Source organism: Scyliorhinus canicula, chromosome 9 (assembly GCF_902713615.1).
Source record: "Scyliorhinus canicula chromosome 9, sScyCan1.1, whole genome shotgun sequence".
Lineage (NCBI taxonomy): Eukaryota > Metazoa > Chordata > Chondrichthyes > Carcharhiniformes > Scyliorhinidae > Scyliorhinus > Scyliorhinus canicula.
The window spans coordinates 146836737-146859828 of NC_052154.1; the positions used below are offsets into that span (position 1 = coordinate 146836737).

The 23092-nt window shown below is 48.8% G+C and overlaps 1 protein-coding gene across 1 annotated transcript in view; it reads left to right on the forward strand.

Moving 5' to 3' along the window:
• LOC119971775 (doublecortin domain-containing protein 1-like) overlaps positions 1 to 23092 on the forward strand; it is a 695221-nt gene that overhangs the window by 617055 nt on the left and 55074 nt on the right. The window contains exon 33 of the mRNA XM_038807879.1: positions 2692 to 2856. Coding sequence (XP_038663807.1) covers positions 2692 to 2856 — 165 coding nt within the window. The remainder of the gene's footprint in view (positions 1 to 2691; positions 2857 to 23092) is intronic.

Here is a 23092-nt window from a genome sequence, read left to right on the forward strand (position 1 = left end):
AGGGAGGACGGTGGACTGAGACCCAATCAACTCCTTGCTTCTACCCCAAATGAATTTGTAATGGGAACTGTTGAGCCTATTGAGTTCCTGCCTTGTTGCTGACCACGGCAGTCCAGTAACCCCCACGTGGTGACCCCCGCCCCCTCATGCCATCATTCATTCTAGCCTGGTATCCAGCAACAATCCCAGTACCGACAGCAGCCACCGCTGACCTCTGCTAGGTGGTCCTTTCCAAAGAAAGGAGACGCAGAGCTCTCATATGGTTTTGAGCTGGCAGCCAAGACCTTCATCCCCTCCACAAGATTCTGTACTGGATTCTGGGCTCAAGTTTTTGGAGTGGGGTTTAAACTGAGCTATGAGAGTGCTACCCACTGAAGCATGGCTTGCATCTGTTTAGATCAGGAGGGTCTGGCAAAATATCAGAAAGGATGTCAAAGGTCATGTAAATGGTTTGGGGTGAGCAGCCACTTGATTTTGCCCCACTACTGAGCCCAAATGGGATGGAAATCAGTTGGTGGGGAACATATCCTCCCAAATGGAGAATTCTGCCTAACTTGCGCAATATGTTCTCCTGCCACTCGCACTGCCAGTGGTGCCAAGAAGCAATTTACTCTCCTCAGTCATGTAAATGTATGCATTGCAGGGATCACAAGGGATTCCATGGCGAACCATCTTATTGGGCCGCCATTTTGAGTGAGCCGCCCGATAGCGAGGTCCAGTGGTTGGCCCCCCTTTCCTCTGCAATGCAAATTGTGCCCCGCATCTGATAGGCAGTGGCATCCTCCACCTCTCCTTTCCCCCATCACAGGAATTGCGGGATCACCCAGCTCCCCACCAAACATATGCATGAGAGTGACCTGATCCCGCACTGACACTCCACCAGAGACCCGGATCAGATACTTCCAACAGCGGACACATCAGAGATCCACAGAGATCTCTACATCACGGAACACCACCCCCCCCTCCACCAAAGATCCCCCCTTAGCAGAGAACCACCCCATAACAGAGCCCCCCCCCCCCATAACAGAGAACTCCCCCACCATAGCAGAGAATGCCCACATAGCAGAGAACCCTGCCCGCCTCCCCATTAGTTACCCTATCCCAGCCTGGAAGCATAAGAACAGTCCAGGCAGAAACAATGAAATGAAATGAAATGAAATGAAAATCACTTATTGTCACAAGTAGGCTTCAATTAAGTTACTGTGAAAAGCCCCTAGTCACCAGATTCCGGTTCCACTCACCTGCCCCTTAAAGCTGCTGCCTCAGGTTGATGTCTAGAAAGCAGCAGATGTAACTTAATAGAAAGCCAAAACCACATCACTAAGGATCCCCTAGGATCCTTTGATTTGCTAGGTGTCTATTCACTTCAAAGAGGAATAGCTTTTAGTAACCTGTAATTGACAGCTTCCAGACAGCCAGATGTCTAGATTGTTTATTTTCATCTCCCTTCATATCACAAGTGGCCTACTGTGAACCTAAACACAATGTTTATAAACATCAAGTTATAATTGACAGGTCGTCACCACATAAAAGGCAGAGATAAAGAGGAAGTGAAAGCACTTAACTCCAAGAAGTGGGCAGGATTTGCAATGCGGTGGAGAAAGTGGCCCTCCGATGGACTTTGGGGGCACTTACCTGAAATACTTACCCCCTTTGCCTACCACAAGGTCCACTGCATCAGGGCCATGCTGACAAATACTTGCACCAATTCAAGTCCGCATGAATCCCAGCCCAGAGGCCCGGAGCATTATGGTGTTGTGGAGAATCCGGAGCCCAGCCCATTAGTAGGGTGCAAATGGGTCATTTTGGGGGGCTGGAGCATTGCAAAAGATCAATTATTGGCGGGATTCTCCCAACAGGTGGCTAAGTGCCGACGCTGGAGGAAAAATGGGAGTGTTATATTCCGGTGTCGGCGCCCGTTCCGGGATTCCATTCTGCGGCCCACAGGGGGCTAGGATGGTGCTGGAGCGATCTATGCTGCTCCAGCTGCTGATCCCGGCCTGAACACGGCGCCGCAGGGTCCGCGCATGCGCAGTTTGGTCGGCACCAACTAGCACATGCGCAATGGCCTTCTTCCCCACGGCGGCCCCAACGCCAAATGGCGCAGAGCTGCAGGAGCTGGCACGGAAGAAAGGAGGCTGGGGGCAGACAGGCCGGCCCGCCGATCGGTGGGCCCTGATTCGTGGGCCAGGTCACTACGGAGGCCCTCCCCGGGGTCAGATCCCCCCTCCCCTCCCCCCACAGGCCACCCCTGGACACTTCAAGGCCGAGGTCCCGCCGGCTCAGAGGATGTTAGAACGGCACTGGCAGGACTTGGCTTTTTGTTGACGGGCGCTCGGCCCATGCGGGCCGGAGAATCGACGCGCCGGCCCGTGCAGGCCCAGGCCAGAGAGTCGGCGCATACCCAGACCAGCGCCGCACCGACCGCACCGTGCCAATTCTCCACACTGCGGAGAATTGCGTCCCGGCGTCGGGGCGCCATTCGCACGGCGCCACACTGATTCTCCGACCCAGCGGAGGGTCGGAGAATTCCGCCCATTGTTTTTACCCCACACGGGATTCTCTGCCACATCAGGAACTCCACTACCAGCGAACAGTTGGGGAGAATCCAGCCCCTTATCTTTTATTATAGGGTCTCTCTGGTATGTCACCTTGGTTTAATTCATGTTTAATGCATGTTTCTGCCCCTAGACTGGGCTGATTCGCCAACCCCAGAGAATGACCATTCAGAGCAGAGGTTACCCCGGGTGACCCCAGAGGACTTGAAGAGTATGGACACGGAACTCGTGAGCCTCATTGTCAGGAACCCCATTGAGGTGTGGGTCTCCTGTGGAGAATCGTTCGTGCCTTTAAGCGGTAAGAGCTAATATTTAATGTTTTGAGCTTTAAAAATGGGGTGTAGCATATCCTCAGTGTAATGTTTTGATCCAAAATATCATAGGATAGTTCATAACGTTTGCAATAAGAACAGATAATACCAAAAATGCTCAGGTGGTTAAGTAGATTTCCCTAAAAGGTGAGGGGGATTTTATTCCACAATAATGTGTGGCATTGGATCAAGTGGGATGTTAATGTGTTAAAAGTCTTAAACCTAATGCCCAACCTGCTCCCAACACTCCCGTCTCCACACCTCTTCTTCCTCCCCTCCCCCAACAGGCCTCAGGAAACCCAGCAGCTAAAAGGAGGATAAGACTGCCGGATTGGGCAAGGCACAGGCCTTGAGTACAATAGAATACTCTTCACTTGACAGATAAGTGCAGCCCCTACAACACGCAAGAAGCTTGACAACACCCAGGACAATGCTGCCCACTTGACTGCCACGCCACTCACCACCTTAAACATTCACGCTGTCCTTCACTCATGCACAGTGTACGTAATGTGTACCATTGACAAGATGCATGGTGGCAACTCGCACCTTCCAAACAATTTCCATCGAGAAGGGCAAGGACATCAGACGCATGGGAACACCACCACCTCCAAACCACACACTTGGAACTACATTGTCACTCCTTCATTGACGCTGTGTAAAAATCCTGGAACTCTCTCCCGACCAGCACTGTGGGCGTACCGGCGTCACATGGACCTGCCTTCCCTGGAATGCTCATATCCCACAAATTAATTTTCAAAAACTAATCTCAACTGCAGCATCCAGTTTAGAAGCTTCTACTCTTACTCTACCCCCAACTGAACACTATTCCTCACAGCTCTGAACCACCATCTCCCATCTTCAGCCCTCCCTTTCCAATCTCTCCCCCACTCCTCCGTGCTCTCCAGCTGCATCTTGATCATCTATCTGGCATTTTATCTTCTCTCTTCCATCTTCGTTCCCCCTCTGACTACGAATGCTTCCCTCCTCCTTGCACTGTAGCTGAGGCCTGATGTCAAGTGCCTATACTCCCCTGTTTGCAGCACCCGAGGGAAACCTAATCTTCCAGGTTTGTCTGACAGCAAATCAATCCCCCTCCCCACCAATTATCTCCATCTTTCTCCCACCCTGCCTCTCACAGTACGTCCACACATGCTTTCTGAACTGCTGCATTTTCCCAGCATTTTCTGTTTTCATTTCACATTTCCAATGTCTCTTCTAGTTTTCTCTTGGAATTATTTTCATGCAATGTTGTGACTGAAATTTAATACAGTCAAATTTGAAATCTGGATCTATTTGTGTTGCAGTGAAGCTCAGTATTGAAGCAGGCTCCAGGATATTAACCAGAGTATCATTCTGTGTGGTATTACCATATCATTTGATACGTCCGTATCCAATTCCATTCCCCTGTGTTCTAATTGAAACTTCAGCCTTTCTTAATAAAGAGCTAGATGGCAAACATCTAGTTCTCCAGAATGGAACCTTAGTGAAAGATCTAGCAGGGCCACCCAAGCTAGACAGGTTGAACGGCAGGAGCCGGATTAAAAGTAGTGCACAGCCCTCTTGGTATGGGTGTATGAGTCAGATTAATGACCCATCCATGAAACAACACAGAGACAAATCCATTATAAACTCACAAAATATCAACTGGTGAAAACCAAGAACGGCGACGGAGTCCAACATCCTGCTTTGGCCCGACAGCAGTAAAATAATTGCTTCATTTGGCACAGGTGATCCTAACTGGCTAATTCTAACTCACTAATTCTAACTAACTAATCCTAACTAACTAACTAACTAAATTATCGCTTGCAGAATCGGTGCTTTTGCACTGGGGTGCATAGCTTCTGAGGTGACTTAAGAACACATGAGCAGACATGGGCCACCTGCCCCTCCAGCCTGAATTTTTTGGAAGTGTTTCTGATTTTGTTCCCGAACGGCCTGGCTCCTTTTTAAGGATTATGCTCAAAATTCTTGTCCTAAATTTTCATATATTGTTTAAGATCAAAAAAATAGGATTGGGGATATCCAAATGAGACAATGAGTAGATTCTGTCTGAGTGAATAGTTTTGATTTGAATTTGTTCTCCAGGTGAGAGGTTAGTATTTATTTCTTTACTGTCCATCACTGGTTACCCAAAAGGCAGTAAGAGTAAACCAAGGGATTGTCTGGGATTATGTAGGATAGACCTAGCAGTGCAGTAGTTCCCTTCACTGAAGAATATTAGAGCCCCAATTTTCTTCTTTTGAAAACATGGGAACTGGTATGGTAATCTTTTTCTGGTGCCAGTCCACAAACCAACACATATATTGAAATTGTTTTCACAACTTGCCACGGTGGGATTTGAACTAACAACCATTCGATTGCTAGGTGACCATACCAATTAAATAGAGATGGGAAAGCCATGAGAGGAAATGGAGAGTGAGGTGGGTACGGGGATTGTATGAGATCATAGAGATAGAAAGTATCTTTGTTGTAAGATTCTATGATTCTATAATTACTTTTCATAGTTATGGGTCAGAGCATGTTAGGAGTATAGATATGCTGCCACAGAAATTTGCGTCTGTTTAACACCTTTAACATGGTACAATACCACAGGTTGCTTCACAACAGCATTATCAAACATAATGTAACACCAAACTACTTAATGAAAATCGCTTATTGTCACAAGTAGGCTTCAATGAAGTTACTGTGAAAAGCCCCTAGTCGCCACATTCCGGCGCCTGTTCGGGGGAGGCTGTTACAGGAATCAAACCGTGCTGATGGCCTGCCTTGGTCTACTTTCAAAGCCAGCGATTTAGCCCAGTGTGCTAAACAGCCGTATGAGGTATTAGACAAGTGAGCAAAAGCTTGTCACAGAGATTTTAAAGTGTGTCTTAAAGGAAGAGATAGTTGGAGAGAAGAAGAGGGGTTTAGAGAGGGAATTTCAGAGTTTTGGGCCAGGGCACCTGAAGTCACAGCTGCTAGTGATGTAAATAAGAAAGTCATGAAAATTCAGTGGTCAGAATTGAAAGAATGCCGAGTTTTCAGAGGGTTAAAGGGGTGGAGAGGTTACAAAGATAGTAATATGTGAGGTATTGGAGGAATTTGAGTTAGGGCATGGGTAGCAGAATTTTGGATGAGCTAATATTTATGGCGATACAAGGTGTCAAGCCTGCCAGGGATACATTGGAATCGGCATATTTGGAGGTAACAAAGGCATAGTTCAGGCATTCCGCAGCCGAGTGGGCAGCCTGGGTGATGGAATGGATACGTGTGGGGAAACTCAGCTGAGATCGATGGGGATGTGCGGTTTCTCTTCAAAAAGAGGTGGATGGGTTCTTTAGGATGCAGGACAACATGCAGTTGTATAAAATAGGTGGGAAAGTAACAGTAATTGTTGATAGAAGTTGCATTAATCTCCTCCAACTCACTTGATTACCTAGTGTCAGAAAAAACAAATCAGACCTGTTTTCCTTCATTGACCTAAAGGTTTCTTCAATAGAAAACGTAAGACAAAGGAAGAGGCCATTTAGCCAATTTGTTTATGCGCCCCAGGATCCTCTCCCAGTTTCCCACATCTGACCCTGTCAGCATGTCAAAGAACAAAGAACAGTACAGCATAGGAACAAGCCCTTGCCCCTCCAGCCTGCGTCGATCATAATGCCTGTTTCAACTAAAAACTTCTGCACTTCCGGCATCTATATCTCTCTATTCCCATCCTACTCATGTATCCATCAAGATGCTTCTTATTGCATCTACTTCCACCACCTCGCCCAGCAACACATTCCAGGCACTCACCACCCTCTGTGTAAAAGTCTTCTCTCACACATCTCCTCTAAACTTTCCCCCTTGCACCTTAAACCAATGTCCCATGTTAATAGTCTTTTCCATCGTGAGAAAAAGCATCCGACTATCCACTCTGTCATGCCACTCATAATTTTGTAAACCTCTTCAGGTCGTCCCTCAACATCTGTCATTCCAGTATAAACAATCCATGTTTATCCAACCTCTCCTCATAGCTAATACCCTCCAGACCAGGCAACATCCTGGTAACTTCTTCTGCACCCTCTCCAAAGCCTCCACATCCTTCTGGTAGTGTGGCGAACAGAATTGCACGCAATATTCCAAATGCGGCTGTACCAAGGTTCTGTACAGCTGCAGCAAGACTTGCCAATTTTTATACTCAATGCCCCAACCACTGAAAGCAAGCGTGCCATCTGTCTTCTTGACTACCTTATCCACCTGTGTTGCCACTTTCAGTGATCTGTGGACCTATACACCTAAATCTCTCTGCTTGTCAATAGTCCTGGGTTTTGCCATTTACTGTATAATTCCAATCAGTAGTTTGACCTTCAAAAATGCATTATCGTGCATTTGTCCAGATTAAACTCCATCTGTCATTTCTCCTCCCAGGTGTCCCGTCAATCTACATCCTGCCATATCCTCTGACAATCCTCTTCACTGTCCGCAGCTCCACCAATCTTTGTGCCATCCACAAACTTACTAATCAGACCTGATGCTGCTTATCGCGAATAAGTCCATTTGTTTCCAAATGTGAGTTAATCCTTTTTATGAAAATGTTTTTATTAGGGTTTTTCTTTTTATGCAAAACAAAGATGAAAGTGAACATGCACGGGAACTACATACATCGGTTACAATTCACATTTTTACAATTGCCGGCGCCGGAATATGGCGACTAGGGGCTTTTCACAGTAATTTTATTTGAAGCCTACTTCTGACAATAAGCGATTTTACTTTTTCTTTTTTTCTTTTTCTTTGACTTGGCCTCCTAATCCCAACTCCCCCTCCCCTTTGTGCAATCTGGTGTGTCTTCTTTGTTCGTTGGTTCATCAAACCTGAACCTATTAGGGGTAACATAGTGCTACGTATGTTGCTTCACGTTAGGTTGTTCCTAAACGTTTCGTTCCCCCCCCCCCCCCCCCACATGGGTATGGTTGGATTTTGCGTCCTTTTATTCCCTCCCTCCCTCCTTCTCTACCCCCCCCCCCCCCCCCCCCCCCCCCCCCCCCCGTTTCCATATGTGTCCATAGTTCTTCTGTGGATTCCCCCCTGCCCCTGGCATTTGGGCTGCTGGCTATAAACAGATCTTGGAACAGGTTGGTGAATGGCCTCCATGTCTTGTGGAATTCCTCTTCCGACCCCTGGATTGTGAATTTGATTTTTCTCCATTTTGAGAAGTTCTGACAGGTCAGAATGCCAGCCTGCAGCTTTGGGAGGTGCTGCCAATCGCCAGCCGAGCAGGATTCTCCGGCAGGCGATTTTGGATGCAAAGACTAGGGCGTCGGCCCTCCTCCCCATAAAGAATTCTGGCTGTTATGATGCCCCAAAGACTGCCACTTTCAGGCATGGCTCCACCCTCATCCCCACAACCTTGGATATCACCTGAAAAAAGGCTTTCCAGAACCCGAGAAGTCTGGGGCATGAGCAGAACATGTGGGCATGGTTGACCGGGCCTCCCTGGCACCACATTTGTCCTCCATCTCAAGGAAAACCTCCTAATTCGGGTTCTGTTTAAGTATGCTCTGTATACCACTTTCAGCTGCCTTGCGCAAGTGGAGGTGGAGTTGACCCTGTGCAGTGCTTCGCTCCAGAGTCCTCATCCAATTTCAAACCCTAGGTCTTCTTCCCATTTTTCTCTTGTCTCATCCATTGGCGAGCGTGCTTTTCCCAGTAGTCGCCCATACAGGTCTCCGCAGTTTCCCCCTGATGTTCAGTTATGTGCCTGGGAGACCTCGCCATGGCATCGTTTCGCACTGGTCTCCCAAGCCATTTGAGACCCCTGGGTAGTCGGGCTCTGGACAGGGTGATACTCTCACACTCCCGCTGACACCTGTGCACCTTTGCCCTGCCAATCAGCACCTTAGCAGCGCAGCAGGGCAACCTGGCAGTGCTACACTGGCACTTTCAAGTGCCCAGGTTGCACTGCTAGGCTGGCAGGGGCACTGCCAGGGTGCCATGCTAGAAGTGCCAAGGTTCTTGGGTGCCAGGGATCAGGCGCAGGTGTGCCTTGCCCTTAGAGGTGGGCTGAGTGGGGGTGGGTGGGGGTGGGGGGGGGGGGGGGGGGGCCTCAAGGACCCTGTAAGAGGTAAGTTGGGTGCAGTGGAGGGGGCGGCTCCGGAGGCCATAGTGGGGTGGCTGAGGGGGGGTCAAAAGATCGGCACAACATTTAAAAATGGCATCCCTCTCCACGAATACTCTTCGAGCTGAGCTCCTCAGTGCAGGAAATGACGTAAGTGCAGCCTCAGTGGGGCATTATGTCGTAATGCGATTAAATAGCGGTGTCTTTCTGGGTGCTGCAGGCCCCGCTAAACGTGCCCAAAATGGGACTATGTTTCTGTCCCGTTAAATCACACCAATCATCTATTCATATTGGGCCAGGTGGTTCCTTCAGACAATCCCCCACCCCCTCCGCAAAGGAGGCATTGAGGTGGGATGATTGTGGCAAACAATGCCAGCAGTACAGCCTCAAAGATCTGGATGCAGCGCTGCAAGATGTTCAGTGATCTCGTATGAGTGCCAAATCCTGACAACTGCCCCATTGCTCAATGCACCACATCCTCATTATTCACCTGCCAAAATCTCTATTGATCACAAATTGAAGCTCACATTCATCGGTCCAACCTTACCTTCACGCACTCATCACGATTACAAGGCTCACTCCAACATTCCATAGCTTGTAAATGTTTGCCAACTATTCAACCATGCCCACCCGATCACTCAAATGTATCATACCAGACACATTGGCATACTTCCCGCTCTCTTGCGGAATGAGGTGGGGCATAATTGTAGGCAGCAGGAGTTAACTGGCGGCAGAAGTGTGCACATAGTGCAGATGTCATTTTGGATTGAAAACCACCTCAATATCATTGTCATGATGTGGAAATGCCGGCGTTGGACTGGGGTGAGCACAGTAAGAAGTCTTAAAACACCAGGTTAAAATCCAACAGGTTTGTTTCAAGTCACTAGCTTTCGGAGCACTGCTCCCTCCTCAGGTGAATGAAGAGGTAGATTCCAGAAACATGTATATAGACAAAGTCAAATTTGCAAGACGATACTTTGAATGCGAGCCTTTGCAGGTAATGAAGTTGTCACAGATCCAGAGATAGGGGTAACCCCAGGCTAAAGAGGTGTGAATTGTCTCAAGCCAGGACAGTTGGTAGGATTTCGCAAGCCCAGGCCAAATGATGGGGGATGAATATAATGCGACATGAATCCAAGGTCTCGGTTGAGGCCGTACTCATGTGTGCGGAACTTGGCTATAAGTTTCTGCTGCGCGATTCTGTGTTGTCGTGCGTCCTGAAGACTGCCTGGGAGAACGCATACCCGGAGATCAGAGGCTGAATGCCCTTGATTGCTGAAGTGTTCCCCAACTGGAAGGGAACATTCCTGCCTGGCGATTGTCGCGCGATGTCTGTTCATCCGTTGTCGCAGCGTCTGCATGGTCTCGCCAGTGTACCACGCTTCGGTACATCCTTTCCTGCAGCGTATGAGGGAGACAGCATTGGCCGAGTCGCACGAGTATGTACCGCGTACCTGGTGGGTGGTGTTCTCATGTGTAATGGTGGTACCCATGTCGATAATCTGGCATGTCTTGCAGAGATTGCCATGGCAGGGTTGTGTGGTGTTCTGGTTGCTGTTCTGAAGGCTGCGTAGTTTGCTGCAAACAATGGTTTCTTTGAGGTTGCGCGGTTGTTTGAAGGCAGGTAGTGGGGGTGTGGGGATGACCTTGGCAAGATGTTCATCTTCATCGATGATGTGTTGAAGGCTGCAAAGAAGATGTCGTAGTTTCTCCGCTCCGGGGAAGTACTGGCGCGTTGGAACTGTCAATCGATGAGTCGAGCGCCATATCCCGTTCGTACGAGGGCATCTTTCAGCGTCTGTAGATGTCTGTTACGCTCCTCGTCTGAGGAGGTCCTGTGTATACAGAGGGCTTGTCCATTAAGGATGGCTTGTATAATGTGTTTAGGGTGGAAGCTGGAGAAGTGGAGCATCGTGAGGTTATCTCTGGGCTTGCGGTAAAGCGAAGTGCTGAGGTGACCGTCCTTGATGGAGAGTGTGCCCAAGAATGCAACGGATTTTGGAGAGTAGTCCATGGTGAGTCTGGTGGTGGGATGGAACTTATTGATGTCATCGTGTAGTCGTTTCAGTGATTCTTCGCCATGGGTCCAAAGGAAAAACATTTCATCAATGTATCTGGTGTATAACATCGGTTGAAGGTCCTGTGCGGTGAGGAGGTCTTGTTCAAACTTGTGCATGAAGATGTTGGCACATTGAGGTGCGAATTTGGTCCCCATGGCTGCTCCGTGTGTCTGGATGAAGAACTTGTTGTCGAAGGTGAAGACATTATGATCCAGAATGAAGCAGATGAGTTGCAGAATTGCGTCTGGAGATTGGCAGTTGTCAGTGTTGAGTACTGAGGCTGTTGCAGCAATGCAGTCGTCATCGGGGATGCTGGTGTAGAGGTGCCGAGATGTCCGTTGTGACGAGGAACGTTCCTGGTTCAACTAGGCCATGGGTGCCTGAGTTTCTGTAAGAAATATCATTGTGAAACCATGCTTTAACCCCAAAAGTATTTTGGAATTTGCTGGCTTGAAAACCCTACCGATTGTTTTTAAAAAGACCAAAGTCACAATCCAGTACCTTGGGACCTCAGTAAAAGATGGCTGAAAATTTGCATCACTGTACCTTCTATATTCCAAGACTGTTGAAATGGAGACAACCTGTCAGAAAAACTGTATCAGGAACAACTGGCTTGAAAGAGGTGAAAAGGGGGTGGTCACTTATTTCATTAGCTAAACATTCAGACAATCACCTGGGTACTGAACTGGGTGGAGACACACCATTAGAAATAATCACATGGACAATGAGACCCTGGTTTAGAGAGGAACTAACAGCCATGATCTAGTCAAGTTACACTAGCCAGGAACATACTTGGGTAACTGGGCAGCTGGAGAGAGAAGGTTGTGTGACAAGCGACTCCTTTGTGTATTGTAAGCACCTACTTTCTCTGCAGAACAGGACAAACAATTGAGACATTGAAGGAACAAGATCTTGCATGGATTCCTTCCCTGTTCCCTGTCTCTATCCAACTGACAAGATTTGGACCCTGCCTGTTGATTTTGACTACCCAAGTACCATAGACAGAGATTAGAAAAACTGTTCAACCCAATGTTGTCGCCCGCAGAAGAACAGATAAATTGTCCATCTATCTCTCTACACTATCCTAATGCCAAAAGCAGCAGAACCTCTAAATTCAATGTGAAGCCCACCAAGTCATCAACCTTCAAGAACATTACACCCGCTTATATTACTGTATTCTAAATTACTTAACCTATCCTTCCCACTCTGCAACCTATTTGTGCATGTGTGAACTTTGAGTGTGTGCGTATCAAAATTGGAGCCTTTTAAAATTAATTTTACTTCGACGAGGTAGAGTATAATAAAAACACATCTCCTTGCTTTTTAAAGCCTGAAGAAGACCTGTATGATTGTGCCTTTTATGGTTGCAGCACATAAAGAGTTAACCACTCACAGAATATTTTTTTAAAGCTGCTGCGGTTAAGCAAGGAGAGGAAAAAGAGGGGCACAATTTCTCCTCTCCTCACCTGATCATGACACAATAATTAAAAATACGGGTGCTACAGACTACGTTTTTCAGCCCAAATCCATACTACTTCCTGCATAGGCCTGTCTGCAGCCTGAAAGCTTGTAATTACGTCCAGTGGAGCGTGGGGTTGCGATCAAGGAAGAAGCTTCTGAGTGCATTCAATCCATTACAGAGGCAACAATCAGCTCTTTCTCATGTGCTTTTGTACAGCACGTAATTCATTCATTAACGTTTTCGCCCTGAGTGAAAACAATATCCCCCTCGCAATCAAGTTCAGTAATTTAAAGCTACAGAACAGAGAGTAACAGCACATTACTAGCTAAAACACGAGCTAAAACAAGTGGCTACTTTCTAGAGAGGCATATTCTGGGCCACAACTTAAGTATTTAATTAATTACAGGTTAGGAATATGCTTACCTTTGAGATACAAGAAGCCTGCTGCTCATTGAGTCATTTAACCCAATGGTCTTTTTCCGCTAGCATTCATTAAAACAAAGTAGACTGGAGGGAAACAACACCAAATGTTCCTTATCATTGTAAAGTGTATTGTGGTAGATTCCTTGCTGTTTGAGTATGTCCAAATTGTAAATTATTTCCTTTTTCCTTCTGTGGGCCGTCTCATGGCTGAAGAGTCTGATGCGAGTTCAGCATGGATGTCCACAGAACGGGCAGTTCGTATTGTAGTTGTTGGTGCCTGGCTGAAACTCTGCAGCTGTGACATGTCTGGCCTTTCTTTGGGCACGTTGAATGTTATGAATATAGCATCGATAGGGCAGCATGGTGACACAGTGGTTAGCACTGCTGCCTCACAGCACCAGGGGTTCAGGTTCAATTTTGGCTTTGGGTAACTCTCTGTATGGAGTTTGCACATTCTGCCCGTGGCTGCGTGGGTTTCCTCCAGCAGCTCCGGTTTCCTCTCACAGCCCAAAGATGTGCAGGTTAGGTGGATTTGCCTTGCTAAATTGTGCCTTAGTGTCCAAAGATGTGTAGGTTAGGTGGCGTTACGGCGTTACAGGGATAGGGTGGGGGCGTGGGCCTCAGTCGGGTGCTCTTTCGGAGGGTCGGTGCAGACTTGATGGATAAATGGCCTCCTTCTCAACTTTAGGAATTCTAAGGACTCTATGGTCTTTGAAACTTGCTGAACCAAATTTCAGTGCGTGTCTCCACATGGGGTGGCTGGCTGCAGAGGTTTGTAAGGCTTATTTTTTGGTGTCAGTTTTCATTTGTACTGATCACTTTGATGTAATTTGCCCTGAGGTAGTCCTCACAGATCTGTTTGGGAATTCTGTTAAATATACATATTCAAACATCAGTGAATCTAGCAAAATGGAAAGGCTGAGTGAAGAAACCATTTCTGCAGGTTTTAGGATAACCATTTGGAATTGTGCAAAGAAGTGACTGAAACCAATGAATGATTTTCATGGAACAATAGACGGTTTTGAGAAATAAGATCCCTAAAATACTGACAAAATCCTGGAAAGTGTCCAAATTTCGAGTGATGAAAATTGGACACGACTCATCCAATCAAATTAACCAGTTGTCCCAGTGACAAATGAAGCCCAATTCCTAAAATGCTGGATATAAAAAAAACAGAACACCCGCAAAGTGAACACGGAATTAATTGATTATATGCTGAGACTGGGTTTCCCACATCCCAGTGTACGTTTTCGGGCTGAGCCCACTTCAGACTATTTTAATTGAACCAAATAAACTAAATTAAACAAACTGAAGGACAAATAAAAGGGATTCTGCCCTTGTGGTGAATGTAATATATAGATGTATATATGTAAATTCACACTGTCGTTGTAAGCGCAGTAGCGCCATCCTATCACTAGGGGGAGTAGCACTGGGAGCACTCAGGAACTTGTACTGGGCTCCACCCTTGGCTCCGCCCATGACTCCTCCCCCCAGTGTAGCTGTATAAATACCCTTGTCCAGAGTCAGCCTGAGTTCACTTTGAGTTCATCAACGGGTAACAGGCTGGCTCTGAAGTAAGTCGATTAAAGCCTAGATTCATATCGGAAACACGTGTCTGGTGAATTGATGGTTCCATCAATTTAATCGACTTAAGAACAGCAAAGATTGATTATGGAATCAGCCCTCAGTCCTGGACGCCTGGAACTCGACCCGCAGGATGCAGAGGCTAAAGAAATCTTCTCCCACTGGTTGCGGTGTTTCAAGGCCTACCTGGCCGAAGCAAGCACAGTCAAAACGACAGAGGAACAGAAGCTAAGTCTACTGCACGCGAGGGTGAGCCACAGAATCTCTACGCAACTAAGCTCGGCCAGTTCATATACTGCAGCGCAAGCAGTTCTCGATAAAATTTATGTAAGGCCTGTTAACAAAGTTTACGCTCACCATGTGTTCACGACTCGCCGCCAGCGGCCTACAGAATCACTCGCTGAATTTCTAAGAGAACTTAATAATTTGTCCAATGACTGTAATTACCAAGCGGTTACCGCGGCTGAACACAGGGAATTGGCGGTACGCGATGTTTTTGTAGCGGGCCTCAGGTCTAACAATGTGCACCAACGACTGCTGGAAAAGGGGGCCCAGGACTTAGAAACAACTGTGGAAGCAGCTACCACGATGGAGGTCTCCTTCCGCAGTCTTAACTCGTTCCACGCGGACCCCGCGACCCAATCATGGGCCCCCGACAAGCGACTCCCCCAGGCCTGTGCTACGCGGCCGCCCAGCCACCATGCCGCTGCTCCAGCAGCCAGCCACTATGCTGCCCCAGCCAGCCACTATGCTGATCCAGCCTTCCATTTCTGCGGCCAGAACCAGCACCCGCGGCAGCACTGCCCGGCCCGCAACGCGACCTGCAGCAGCTGTGGGCGGAAAGGCCATTACACAAGAGTGTGCCTCGCTAAAAGGGCCCCAGCCTCCAACTCCCCAGCGACTCGAAGTAACCGCTCCGCTCACTCGCAGGCCCGTGGGGCCCGAAACGCTGCAGCCTATGCCCCGACTCCACCCACTCCAGTCACGTGCGATCCATGGGGGCCACCATCTTGGAAAACGTCCACCACGATGCCGGCAACGTGCGACTCATGGGGGCCGCCAACTTGGACGCCATCTTCCTTGCCGCCCGCCACGTGCGATCCACAGGTCCGATCGGCATCTCCGCGCTCGGACAACTCTGCGGAAGAATTCGAATTTGACTATGAACTCAGAGGGCAGTCATCACGGGGCCACTCCAGCACAGCTGATCGAGCCGCCGACTACCCGCAACTCAGCGCGGTCACCCTGGACCAATCGTGACCAAAGAATCTACGAAACCCGAAGGCAGAGGTCCATATCAACGGGTACAAAACGCCATGCCTTTTCGACTCCGGGAGCACGGAGAGCTTCATACATCCAGACCTGGTAAGATGCTGTTCGCTCCCCGTTTTCCCCGTGCAGCAAACGATCTCACTCGCTTCAGGCTCCCACTCGGTCCAGATCCAGGGGCGCACCACCGCGACACTCACAATCCGAGGCGCTAGCTACTCGAAATTCAAACTCTACGTTTTGCCCGAACTCTGCGCACCACTCTTATTAGGCCTAGACTTCCAATGTAACCTCAAGAGCCTCACCCTCAGCTTCGGAGGGCCCCTGCCCCCACTCACGATCTGCAGCCTCGCTCCGCTGCGAATTCCCCCCCCCCCTCCTCTCTTTGCCAATCTCACTAAGGACTGTAAATCCGTAGCCACTCGTAGCAGGCGGTTTAGCCTGCAGGATAGAGTATTTATCAGAGCAGAGGTCCGAAGGCTACTCAGTGAGGGGGTTATAGAGGCCAGCAATAGTCCCTGGAGAGCTCAAGTGGTGGTAGTTAAGACTGGGGAAAAATTCCGTATGGTGGTCGACTACAGTCAGACCATAAATAGATTTACGCTCCTCGACGCGTATCCCCTCCCCAGGATTGCAGACATGGTAAACCAGATCGCCCAGTACCGGCTCTTTCCCACGGTGGATCTGAAGTCTGCATACCACCAGCTTCCAATCCGCCCGGAGGACCGCCACTACACGGCATTCGAGGCCGATGGCCGCCTCTTCCATTTCCTCCGGGTTCCCTTTCGGCATCACCAATGGGGTCTCGGTGTTCCAACAAGAAATGGACCGAATGGTGGACCAGTACGGGCTGTGGGCCACGTTTCCGTACTTGGACAATGTCACCATCTGCGGCTATGACCAGCAGGACCACGACTCCAACCTCCACCGTTTTCTCCAGACGGCACAGAAACTGAACCTCATGTACAACAAGGAGAAATGCGTTTTCCGCACAACCAGACTAGCCATCCTCAGCTATGTCGTGGAAAACGGAGTCCTGGGCCCCGACCCGGACCGTATGCGCCCCGTCTTAGAAATCCCTCCCCCTCATTGTCCCAAAGCCCTCAAATGGTGCTTGGGATTTTTTTCCTACTACGCCCAGTGGTTCCCTCAATATGCGGACAAAGCCCGCCCACTCTTTAGGACCACACGATTTCCCCTGTCAGCCGAGGCACGCCAGGCCTTCGACGGCATCAAGGAGGACATCGCCAAAGCGGCCATGCAGGCGGTGGATGAATCCACCCCATTTCAGGTAGAGAGCGACGCCTCAGAGGTAGCTCTTGCAGCCACGTTAAATCAGGCAGGGAGACCAGTTGCATTTTTCTCCCGTACCCTCTCCGCTTCAGAACTCCGACAATCCTCAGTCGAGAAAGAAGCACAAGCCATTGTGGAGGATATCCGTCACTGGAGGCACTACCTCGCAGGTAGGAGGTTCGCCCTCATCACCGACCAAAGATCGGTTGCCTTCATGTTCGACAACTCGCAAAGGGGCAAAATAAAAAAAGACAAAATTCTGAGGTGGAGGATCGAACTCTCCACCTACAATTACAATATCAAATATCGACCCGGGAAGCTCAACAAGCCTCCGGATGCCCTATCCCGCGGGACATGCGCCAGCGCGCAGATCGACTGATTAAAAGTCATCCACAATGACCTCTGCCACCCGGGGGTCACCCGACTCGCCCACTACATCAGGGCCCGAAACTTGCCTTTCTCCAACGAGAAGGTAAAAGCGGTCACCAGGGACTGCCCTATCTGTGCGGAGTGCAAACCGCACTTCTATAGACCAGACAGGGCCCACCTGGTCAAGGCTTCTAGGCCCTTTGAACGTCTCGTGATTGATTTCAAAGGGCCACTCCCCTCAACCAACAAGAACGTTTACTTCTTAAACGTCGTAGACGAGTTCTCCCGTTTCCCATTTGCTATCCCGTGCCCCGACATGACCTCCCACACAGTCATTAGGGCCCTGCATAGCATCTTCACCCTGTTTGGTTTCCCCAGCTACGTGCACAGCGACCGGGGTTCGTCCTTCATGAGCAACGAGCTGCGTCAGTACCTGCTCGACAAGGGCACTGCCTCGAGCAGGACTACCAGCTACAACCCCAGGGGGAATGGACAGGTGGAAAGGAAGAACGCGACGGTCTGGAAGACCGTCCTACTGACCCTCCGGTCCAGAAAGCTCCAAGTCTCCCAGTGGCAGGAAGTCCTCCCAGACGCGCTCCACGCTATTAGGTCCCTTTTGTGCACAGCGATCAATCAGACCCCTCACGAGAGGCTCTTCATTTTTTCCAGGGGCACTACCACGGGGGTCTCACTTCCGGCATGGCTGAGGACGCCGGGCCCCGTACTTCTGAGGAAACATGTCAGGGCACACAAAACCGACCCCCTTGTTGAAAAAGAGCGCCTGCTCCACTCCAACCTCCAGTACGCCTTTGTCGAGTTCCCCGACGGCCGTCAGGACACAGTATCCCTCTGGGATCTGGCACCCGCCGGATCCAGCGCCCCTCTACCCCCACAGAAGGACCCCTCACCCTACACCCCATGCTGCCGCCCCCTCTAGCTCCCGAGCCCACGAGCTCGCTCCACCTGTTCCGTGCACCCACGCCAGCCAGCCCCTAGCACCCCCAGTCCCCGGTCGAACCAGGAGAGTATGAAGCTCGGATACAACCCTCCCTGGAGTCCGCCATCGTACCCCAGCACACAACACCCATCCAACCACCGCAAGAGGCTGCAACCCCGGTGCTCCGCAGATCACAGCGGACAATTCGACCACCGGACAGACTGACTTTATAGACCACCACCCCCGCCGGACTTGATTTTTTTTTCTGCAGGGGGTGAATGTGGTGAATGTAATATATAGATGTATATATGTAAATTCACACTGCCGTTGTAAGCGCAGTAGCGCCATCCTACCACTAGGGGGAGTAGCGCTGGGAGCACTCAGGAACTTGTACTGGGCTCCACCCTTGGCTCCGCCAACGACTCCTCCCCCTAATGCAGCTGTATAAATACCCTTGTCCAGAGTCAGCCTGAGTTCACTACGAGTTCATCAACGGGTAACAGGCTGGCTCTGAAGTAAGTCGATTAAAGCCTAGATTCATATCGTAAACACGTGTCTGGTGAATTGATGGTTCCATCAGCCCTCAACAAAGACAAATTAAGCCCACCTCTATTTGGCTGCACTCACTTCAATTTTTCAAGCAAAGGCCCTTAATTAGTAGGAGTGACTTCCATTCATCTCCAGGAGGAAGTCCCACTTCATCGAGCTGCCAGCCAATTAGAGGCCAGCATCTGTGCACCATACCAGGATTGGTGCTCACTGTTTCTGTTGCGGGAGGCTTGGGCGGAAGAGGAACGATTGGTGATCCCAAACCCATTTAAGCCCAGGATCTCGCCGGGCTCTGATTGGCATGTCCTAATGAAGGAGGGTTGGGGCTATGCAGGACATGATGGATAGAGCAGAGGGCGAGGAGAGTGGATGCAGGGAGGCAAAGCTGTAGGGGAGAGCCGCCACATGACACAGGGGCCACAGGAAGGAGGACACCCCTCCACACTTCCACTGATCAGCAGTCTGCAGGGTTGAACCTGCCAGGCTGGATATTGGGCACAGTCCTCATTAAATTAGAGCAACAGCAGGATTAGGCCTGTAAATTGGATATCAGTGGGATCACGGGCCAATGGCCCACCTACTGCCTCCAGTCCCTGCCCGGAAAATCAAGGGAATTGGCCGGCTGGCACAGCCCCTAAATTACAGGTCTGTTTTTCTGTCTACAGGTGGCCTATAAAATTCAGCTTGATGAGAAAGAAGGGCTGTCCATTTTTAAACCATTCTTTAGTATTGAAAAACATGGGCCCAGATCTTACAAACAGTGACAGTGATCCTCAGATTGTTGCTGCAAACAAAAATTCCTCCAACTCGATGTTGCTGCACATTTCATCCGGAACCTTCCGAAACCCAGCTTTCACAGGACATCACATGTGCGGTACATCAGGGAGCGGAGTAGAGTTGAGAGAATACAAGACGGGTGCCTTTTTACTGCACTTTTTCCGTATGATAAGTTTAAAGGTCCTGTTTGAATGTTAATGAATGGGTGAGCGAATGAAAGTTTAGGTGCGTGGATAGGTGATTTGATGGCTTAGTTGTGTAGGTGTGTGACTTAGGTAGCTGGGTGAGGTGGGTAAATTGATGAGATCAGTAAGTGGGTGAGGTGGTAAGTGGGTGAGTAGTCAGTTTGGGGTAATCAGGTCAGGTTGAGGGACAATCGGATGTTTGATGGGAAGTCATGTCAGGTCAGGAAGGCAGTCAGGGAGTCAGAAGATAGTCAAGTCAGGGGCCAGTAATCAGGTTGGGGTAGTTGGGTTACCAAGAAGGTGGTTGAGTTAGGCAGATAATGTGGCTGATTTGGGAGGATAGTCTGGTTGGGTCAGAAGGGTGATTGGGTTGGGCCGGGGTAGTTGGGTTGGGTTAGGAGTAATCAGATTGGGTCGGGGTGTAGTTGGGTGGGGATTAGTTGGACTGAGTCAGGGGTAGTTGGGTCGGTGGGCATTTGGGCGGTCATAAGGATGGTTGGCTCAGGAGGGTGGTTGGGTTGAGTTAGGGTGTTAGTTGGATGGGTTGAACATTAGTCACGTTATGTCAGGGTTGGGTTGGGTTGGGTTGGGGGTAGTCAGGTAGGGTTGGGGGCAATCAGGTTGGGTCGGTGTGTATTTGGGTGGTCAGAAGGATGGTTGGGTCAGCAGGGTAGTTGGGTCGGGTCAGGTCAGGGGGCGGGGGGGGGGTAGATGTGTTGGGAGTTATTTGAGCTGGGTCAGCAGAGCTTTTCAGGTGGGCAGTCGGGTTAGGGGTGTGGTTGGGTTGGATCGGTAGCTAGCCAGGTCAGCGATGTAGTTGGTTGGTGGTGGTAACTGGGTCAAGGATTAAGTAGAGTCGGTGGTTGTTGGGTCAGGGGTTGTCAAACTGGAGGGGTGGTAGACAGGATGTCAAAGGTGATAGTCGGGTGTCGATAGGTGAGTTGGGGGGTGTGATGGGAGGGAGCAGTTCTGGTTAGATGAAGGGAGGAATTATAAGCGCTCTGTCTGACCCTGCCGAAATCAATGGATTTTTGAATGGCTCACTACATTTTCCAGCCCTGCTCCCTCTGTAATGAGGCTCTAGTATTCTGTGCGAGGTATTTTTCTGTCTAACATTTGCTGGGTACGTATCATGGAACTGTCTGAAGCCTTTGACTCTAACTCAGAGTAAGAGATATTTAAGAAGGGTCCTGGGCAACAGGGGAATTGTCCCTCAAAAGTTTAAACTTACCAGGCAATTCTCACAGAGGTTAGCACATCAAGACGTTCATAGAGTTTCGACATCTTCAGTCATAAATCCAGTTTCCAACAATCAAGAGACTGAAAGTTTTGGCACATGGTTGCCTCTTCATTTGGATATATTTCATCAGTTCCTAAAAATAATTAAACAACAACTATTTGTGTTTATAAAGCACCTTTTATATGCTAAAATGTACTGTGAAACTCCAGGGGCGGAATTCTCAGACCCCCCCCCCGCATGCGCGGACTTCCGCCGGCCGGCGAAGGGCGTTTGGCCCCGGCTGGCCTAGCCCCTCAATGTGAGGGCTTGGCGCACCTTTGGGGAGGCCCGTTGCCAGAGTGGTTCACGCCACTCCATCCAGCCGGGACCCCCCACCCCGCCGGGTAGGGCAGAATCCCGGCCCAGATTTGTAAAAGTGAGCTTTCGATGTCAGAGAGGTTTTTTGGTATTAGTGACAGTTTAGCACACCTGGGGCAACATCCTGGAGTTCCCTTCCTAACAGCATAGTGGGTGTACCTACAGTGTGCATTGTTAGCCTCATCGTTATTTTCCCAGTATAATCTGGGTCATTGAAACAGGCTGGGTAACAATGCAGGTTTGAATGCATTTCAGAAAGGAGGAAAATGAGGTGGACAGAGAGAGAGATTTTGGGAGGGTTTTCAGAGTTTAGTGCCCAGGTGGCTGAAAACACAGCCTCCAATGGTGACGCAAAAGAAGAGGACAGAGACTGTTCACTTGATTAGCACTGTCTATTGAGCAATTAGCCTCCCACCTACCAATTGAATTAACCATGTATTTGAAACTATAGGATCATTATGTATTTTATAGCTCATTCCAATTCTTTCCAGGGTTAATATAAAGGCCCGGATTTTGCAGTGATAACGATGGTGAAACTGTCAGCATTTACAGCCATTATTGCACTGAAACTTAATGAAACTTCAAGGAGTCTGCACATGTGCAGAGTAATGTGGCATTCCAGAAGTTGCTGTTAATGACTCAACTCCTCCAAAGGGTGTGTTTAATGATTGCCCCAGACTGCCCCACATAATCAGAGAATTGATGAAAATGTCTACTTTCATGCTGTTAGTGTCACTATAGAAGCCCTTGAAAAAGTTACATCTTGTTGAATGAGCTGTAACTGGGTTTTTAATGGCAAACTAACGTCATAACTATTGCTAAACACCCTCCCTGGCCCTGAAAAGCTAATGTTATATTTGTGAAATGTCAAATCACTCCATTACGGTAAAGAAAAAACAATATAATTTTAAAATAATATCTATTTTTAAAATTTGTTATATGTTAGCTTATATCTTAATATGCCCGCTGTTACCAGGCTCCGAAACGACCCTCTTATGGACTGATCTAATCTCTTCACACACCTTCTCGACTGAGTAGTACTAAACTCCTGTATGCTTCACCCAATGCCTGTGTCTATGTGTTTACATTGTGTATTTATGCTGCGCTATGTTTTTTTTTCATGTATGGAATGATATGTCTGAACTGTATGCAGAACAATACTTTTTATTGTCCCTCGACACATGTGACAATAAGCAAACAAATCCAAATAACCATTTATTGCACCATTTAAAAATGTAAATTAAAAGTGAAAGCATTGTGGTTTTTAATTTCCTGCTTTGCTATCGATGAAAATACTTCACTGCGATAGACTGCCCACCCTTCTTGCTGACATTGCAACAGCAACAAACCTGGAAATCCCCTTAACTTGGCGCCTGATTTAAACTGTGCCCGGAAGAATAGAAATCCATCTCGCGATCTTTGTGTGCTGCTTTCTTCAAGGTCAGTGGGGAGTTCAGTTGCTTCGCTGCTAACTGCAGAATCTCGGCTAATAAAAAACAAATTAAATCAGCTTTCTTTTGTATCAAAATCAGTCAATGGTATCTGAACACCAGAAATACCGGCAGACACCTTTAGAGGGCCCTATATACCTGTGTGTTTTCAGTTGAAGAGGCAATCGCTACTGAGTTCAGCACAATAACTT